Source organism: Lactuca serriola, chromosome 4, assembly GCF_051521515.1.
Source record: "Lactuca serriola cultivar US96UC23 chromosome 4, Lser_US96UC23_V15, whole genome shotgun sequence".
Taxonomy (NCBI): Eukaryota; Viridiplantae; Streptophyta; class Magnoliopsida; order Asterales; family Asteraceae; genus Lactuca; species Lactuca serriola.
The window spans coordinates 261595016-261602497 of NC_136411.1; the positions used below are offsets into that span (position 1 = coordinate 261595016).

Consider the following 7482-nt stretch of genomic DNA (forward strand, 5'->3'; position numbering starts at 1 on the left):
TCATCCTCATTAAGCTCAGATGCATTTTCAACATCAATTTTGTTTTCTGAGCTCAAGTTGGAGTTTAAAGAGTCAAATTTTTGTATAGTTTCGGTTCTCAATTTAAGTCTATCATTTTCATCCAAAAGGTTTTTAAGCATGTCTTTATGGTCCTTGGATTTAATGAAAGATTCTATTTTGTCCAGTCCATACATATAGGTCGGATTGACGTCATCAGATGATATCACACTCTCACAATTATAAGCTTCAGCATCAATTTCATCCTCCTTAAACTCAAGGAAGGGCAAAATCATGCGATGAATCTTTTGTCCTATTTCACAATCCAAGTGAAGCTGAGTAATATTAGTGTAAAGTCGTTTAGCAATCAAACAAAAAACATTTCGCTGTTTCAAAATCTTTAAATTGTCTCTTTGCAAATAAATTTTTTCATCTTTTATTTTGACTAATTCTGACTCCTTCAATTCGATCCACATGCGCCGTTCCTCACTCTTCGAAGACACCCTGCTTAATTGATCAGTTAGGTTAGAATTGGTGACTCGAGTTTGAGTTAAACTACTGTCTAGATGAGAAATTCTTGAATTAACACTTTTTAGTTCTTTTTCATATGAGCACTGTGGGACTTTAAATGAAACAAAAACCGATTGTACCTTCTTGATCAGTTCATCGAGTTCGTTGAACTGCACGCTGAGCGGTTTGGCTGTAAAGCACATATCCTGCTGCTCCTTCGGTTCATTGCTTCCACCATCAGTGTTGTATCCCCTCATTTGAGATACGTCAGACACCATCAAGCACCTTTCTCCACTGCTTTCCTCTTTTGCCACACAAGCCTTTCCATGAGAGGGCTTCCTCACTTCATCGTCTTCAGAATCGGTTGACCAAACCTCCACGCCACCGAACTCGTCATCAACAACCGAACCCTGCACAATTAGAGCATTCATAGAAGGGTTAGCGGTAGATTTCTTCTTCCTTATCTCATCAAGCTTTTTCTATAGCAAAGCTTCTTCATCCTTTTCCTCATCCTTTTCAGCCATCTTTTTGAGGACACAATCCTTTGCATAGTGGTTCTTTCCCCCACAATAGTAGCAGCTTACTCCAGAATCACCTTCTGCCTTCGGTTACTTCTTAGACTCTTCAACTTTCGGTTCATCTTTAACCTTTTCTGAGCTATAACTCCCCTGCCAGTTCCGGTTTTTGTTGTTGGGGAATCTCTTCTTGATGAACCTATTGGGGTTAGATACCATCATAGCATAATCTTCAGACGTGAGGTCATAATCCTCCAAGTTGAGGTCTTCGTCCTCCATTACAGCTTTACTTTTGGACAAGAGAGCCAACGAACCTAGGCTTGAAACCACATTCTTTTCCTGCAACACAATCTTCTCCTGAGATTTGAGAATACCCACCAGTTTCGCCAAGGAATATGATTTAAATTGCTCATGGGCTTTAACTGTAGACACCACTGCTCTCCACTCTGATCTTAGACCATTTAAAAACGTAACCTTCTACTCAATAAGCTTCCTTTCGATGTCATGTTTGATCATCTTGCTGAGAAGATGATTGAAGCGATCGAACGTTTGGGTCACAGTTTCTTCGGCTCCTTGCCTGAATTCTCCAAACTCAGACAAGAGTAAGGTTTGGATAGAGTGTTCAAGATCCTCGTCTGTAGAGTACAATTCACGAAGCCTATCCCAAATTTCCTTTGCCGTCGTGCATGAGCTTACCAACCTGAAAGTGTCGGACTGAAGGGCGAATCTGATCAGTCTTAACGCCTTGATATTACACTGAAATTTATCTTTTTCATCTTGTGCAATATCTTTAACATCTTTTAGAAGATCATTATACTCCTTTTGAGTTTAATAATCCTTGAAGTTGCAGAATGAGAAAACGGACCAGAAATAATTGCTTCCCAGATGAGGTATCCATTATCCTCAGATCCTATAACGTAATCTTCAAAGTGATGCGCCCAGACTTCATAATCGTGGGTGTATAGGATGGGAATCTTCGTTGTTGATCCGATGCTGTTTGAAATATTGATGGGATTCGATTGCGACTCGTCCATAATGATCGAATAACCTGTTCAAAGATCAGACTTGTAATAAATCAGATTAGGGCAAAACAATAAATATCAAGATACGTCAATTATGAGATGACGGCTCAATAAATATAAGTAATTGCGGAAAACCCTAATTGAAACCTTTTTCACAGAAAAGAAGTGTATCGATTACACAGCCTCCTGCTCTGATACCAATTGATGAGATTAAAACTTAATCTTGAAGATCGATTAGATCTTAAACAGGTAAAATAAAGATTAAACAGCAAGAACACGAAAACAATAAACAACTCAAGAATGAATCAAACGTGTCGAATGATTATAAAACAACCCTCAGAAGAGCTCGATCAAGAACATCAACTGTAGAGGGTTAAAAGGTTTACAGGAACGATAAAGAAAAACAAAGCTATCGTAATTCTCTCTATTGTATTCTAGATCGTTAACCTAATATGCATGCAAGCATATTGTTATATAGTAAACCTAACAGGCTCACGGTTGGACAGGCCCAAACCGGAGTACAAAATAATTAAACTATTAAACGAGCCCAATGACGCAATACTAAACGAATCTGCAACCCAACAGTGGACCAACTCGGTGAGTTGTGTCAACCAGATGTTGACCTTGACCAAAAGTCGACGAGGGAACTCACTAAGATTTGTGCTTACAGTTTATAATTTTTTTGTAGGTGCCTCTTATTCGTAGGGGAAGGAGCCATCACGGTAGCAACACATCTTACACCCACGATTTCCGCATAACGAGATTCTTAGGATTGTGCTCTGACATTATTACTATTTTATGATATGGTTTTGAGACACATGATTATGTTATTTAATTATATGGATCGATGATGTTTTTCATTAAACTGTTTTATAAGTTACTTAATTAAAACAAAAATTTTGGTCTTGAAAATTTAGATGTTACATCTTCCTTCCACTTAGATGGACTCATTGGATCTTTCCACAAGTCAACCTTCGGTGTTCCATGAGGATCTGAAAAGAAAGAAACACCATCATTTAAGTCACATTCATTTGACGCAAGCACCTCTGAAACTATGTATTACAAGTACACATCTCATCTTAATAGTCAAATCTGATTAGGTTGTATAGTTATTTTTAGGGAGAAAGAGTACCGGCGGCGCCAGCGAGGCGATGACGTTGTATAAGGGAAGCGGGTTGAGAAGCTGATCTAGGAGAAGAAACTCGGAGCAAAGTTGTAGCTTGACGACCTGCCAAGGATGAGGCCATTTTTGCAGAAGGGGAGTGAGAGGCATATGAAGAGGGTTTTGAGGCGATGAATCGGTTAACACAATGAACAGTTGTCAGATTAAACATACTCCACGAACAATGTAAATCGGACGTTTAGTGGTGCAATCGATGTTCCAAATGAGATGTGAGCAGCAGGAACCATCGACAAGAGCAAGATGATCTAAGTTTGGATGAAATTTGGAGCAGAGTTAAAACAAAGATGGTGGAGTGAGCGATCGAGGAATCATTGATGGGTCACGGGGATTGACGCTTTGAGAGAGATTTACAGGAGCGATGGTAAACCTTCAGTCGAGTAAGGCAGTGGAAGTAAGCGTTAAATTCGGTGGTGGTGAACGATCGGCTGTAGGGTGATAGTGGTGAGGGCCCTTTCAAGTTTAAGTGAGAAGAAGAATGGAGAAGCGATGAAATAAGAACATATATCCCAAAAGGAACAATCGACAGAATATGAAGATAAACATGAAATACAGTCACACAACAGCAGCAACGATGATCAATGCGTGTAGAAAAGAAAGCAATTAATTACATAAAATACCCTTATAGAAAAACATGCCGAAAATGCAACAAAACATATATGTAAGGGTCATTTTGCCAACCCTAAGGAAGTTTACTGTTCCTAAGGGGTGCACAACTTTAATATATGTATATATATATATATATATATATATATATATATATATATATATATATATATATATATATATATAATGAAAATAATCAAAATAACAATCAAAATAAAGGTAAATCCAAACATTTTTGAAAACTTAAGGGTAAATTCGAATATTTTTAAAATTCAATGGCTTTACTGGTATTACTTGGAAACGCGGCTAAAAAGATATAAATAAACGAATTAATTAAAATATAGTGCTGTAGTGGACCTAAAACACGGGTAAAGATAAAACCTACCTTTCTATGAAAACTTAAGAGCTTTTTATGTGATTTGCAATTTATTATTAATATAACGTGGTTCAATGAATTGCGATGACTTTAGGGTTAGTACTAGTTAGAACTTAGAAGTCCACCAACAAAACCTAATCACGTTGAGCATGAGGATTAAACAACTAAAACAAGGTCTAACTGTTGTAACTGAGAGATGAAGTCAGAGAGCACATATCGGATGAAACACCTAGATTGTTCCAGTTCTTAAATATCGAAGCATTTGTAAACCAGATATCAGATATGAAAGACGAAGAGACAAATCGTTGAATATGTAACACCGAATGAAAGGATCATATATGATCTGATGTCGGGAGCTAAGATCCGAACAAGAGAAGAACCAATCTAGCCGTATTGACCATAGATCTTACAGTATCGTCCATGTTTGTATATAGAGAAGTAGATCGAAACTAAATCTGAAACACAAACAAGCCAATTAGTTAAGATCTAACAATAAATGACAGGATGGTATAGGATAAGAAGGTGGGACCTAAGTCTGAAGAAAAGAAGAATTGATTAGGCAACTTGTCCGCAGATCATGAGGAAGGATTAAAAAAGAAAGGGGATTAAGCGTTGACTAATATTATTGCAATTATCGGACATTGACTTTTAACAAAATCAATTTTCAGAATACACTTCAAAAATCATATTTCTTATTTTTGTCGCGATGAGGTTTTACTGAAAACCAATATTATTACAATTTATTGTTTCTTAATTATGGTCATTATCCCTATTCCCTAACACGACAGCGTGATCTTGATGGCAGAAAATGGAGGTTTTAAAAGATTTTGATTATAAATAGTCGCCTTAACATAAACTCTCATGCACACCTATATTTCACTCTTCTCCCATATCTCAGTTACTGAGACACGATGTGGAGTTTCTTGGAGCAGCTGCCGATGTACACTTTGCCTTTGTATCTTGGCGCTGCATTGGTACTCTTCAGAAGGTACAATTCTAGATCATCGTCGACCAAGAAGCTACCACCATCACCACCAAAGTTACCGATTATAGGCAACCTCCACCAGCTGGGTGCACTCGTCCACCAATCCTTTTTATCTCTGGCCAGACGCTATGGTGACTCGCTCATGCTCCTCTACCTCGGCTCAGTCCCAAGCCTGGTGGTCTCGTCATCTGAAGCAGCTCGTGAGATCATGAAAACACATGATATTGCATTTGCCAGCAGGCCAAGCACAAGGATGTTCAGAACCATCTCCTACAACCTCAAGGAACTAACATTAGCTCCATATGGTGAATACTGGAGGCAAGCAAAGAGCATTCTGACTCTCCAGCTTCTAAGTAACAAAAAGGTCCAAACTTTTAATGAGTTGAGGGAAAAGGTAATTGCCGAATGTGTTTATAAAATCACCCAGTGTTTCTTGTCTAACAAGTCTGCAGACTTGAGCGACTTGTTTTGCTCACTTTCAAACGATGTGACATGTTTGGCTACGTTCGGGAGGACGTATAATGAAGGGGAGATTGGGAGGAAATTCAAGAAGATCATGCAAGAGTTCTTGGAGGTATTGGGTAGCTTTTATTTGGAGGACTCGTTTCCTCTGCTTGCGGTGGTTGATCGACTTAGAGGTCTTACTGCTAAAGTCGATAGGGTCGCATTAGAATTTGATGAGTTCCTGCAAGGTGTAGTCGATGAGACCATAAAGAAAGTAGGCAATAACCCGACTCCAAATGGTGAAAATGACGTCGAAAGTTTCATTGAAGCTCTGCTTAAGATTCAGAAAGATGATAACATTGGAATCACCATCGATGGGGACGTGGTCAAAGCACTCCTTTTGGTACGTATTACATTTCCCATTATCTTAGTCTTCAATTCCATCACAAATAAATGAATCCTTGTCCGTTGTCATTAATTAAAAATTTTGCACTAATATTGTTGTATGTAGGACGCGTATGTTGGTGGGACAGATACATCTTCAGCCGTACTTGAATGGGCGATGACCGAGCTGTTGTTAAATCCGAATATTCTGAAGAAAGTCCAGGATGAGGTAAGGAGTGTCCTTAATGGAAAGGAAGAGATAACCGACGAAGATCTGGGAAAGATGAGGTATCTTAAAGCTGTGATAATGGAAACTACACGCCTCCATCCTCCCCTTGCCCTTCTACCTCCAAGAGTCGCAAGATATGATGTAAACGTAATGGGGTACGATATTGCCGAAGGAACAAGGGTATACGTGAACGTTTATGCAATTATGAGGGATTCTAAAGTATGGAGCGAAGCTGAAACGTTTCTGCCAGAGAGGTTCTTGGAGTCATCTATTGATTTCGTAAAACACAATTTCGAGTTACTTCCATTTGGTGCTGGAAGACGGAGTTGCCCTGGAAGGGTATTTGCCATGGCCATTACTGAGAAGGTGTTGGCTACTGTTCTATGCAAGTTTGATTGGTCGCTTCCACATGGTGTGAAGCCAGAGGACGTAGATATGACTGAAACCTTCGGTGTGGCTAATCATAAAAAAGTTCCATTGTTTGCACAGGGAAAACCTGTCTCCATTGTTGTTACGCTATGATTTTTATATGATAATATCATGGAGCCTGTTACAAACGTCTCCTTGTACTTGTTTTATGGAACATCATTCAGATTTCTTTTGGTATCAATAGTAATCAAGGCATTAGATGTTGAATATCTTTTTAATATTTCCGTCGGTCTTTAGGTTTTACTTTATTTTTTTTGAACCGGCGGTCTTTCGGATTTAGCTTGTGAAAAGGCTCCCTTTTGCTTTACCATCAAGATATAAGGATTTAGAATGAAAAGAATGAAAAGTAGTAATATCAATTTCTCATTAATTTTAATATTTGTCAGATATTTTTTAAATAAATAATATCTACATGTCAATTTATAGGTTTTTCAATTTTTAAAATTAAAAAATCACATAATAATGTGAAGTATTAAATTTATGTGAAGTATTAAATGTAATAAATATGATACTAAATTGCAATTAATATTTGTTCATTCTTTATTTCAAAATTTTATTTTAAAAAATACTTACTATTTAGATTTTAATATTTAATTTTTTAATCGATCCGTATAATATACCGGTCTTACACCTAGTTTTTAATATATAAAAACTATCTAGTTATAGTACTTTTAAAATAAATTATACAGTAGAAGAATAAGGATGTTATTATATGTCCCTCATTTACTCATATAAATTATTACATCATAAGGGGGAGATATAAACACTATTACATTGTAAATAATGCAGTTGAAGTGTACGTATA

General features: G+C 37.4%; 1 protein-coding gene across 1 annotated transcript; it reads left to right on the plus strand.

The window, feature by feature from the left end:
- The first annotated feature begins 5055 nt into the window (after window positions 1–5055).
- Window positions 5056–6884, plus strand: LOC145096985 (cytochrome P450 736A117-like). Its single transcript, XM_079034409.1, has 2 exons — window positions 5056–6038; window positions 6147–6884. Exons 1-2 carry the CDS (start codon window positions 5118–5120, stop codon window positions 6768–6770), a joined length of 1545 nt encoding a protein of 514 aa, XP_078890535.1. The 5' UTR covers window positions 5056–5117; the 3' UTR covers window positions 6771–6884.
- Window positions 6885–7482: the final 598 nt, after the last annotated feature.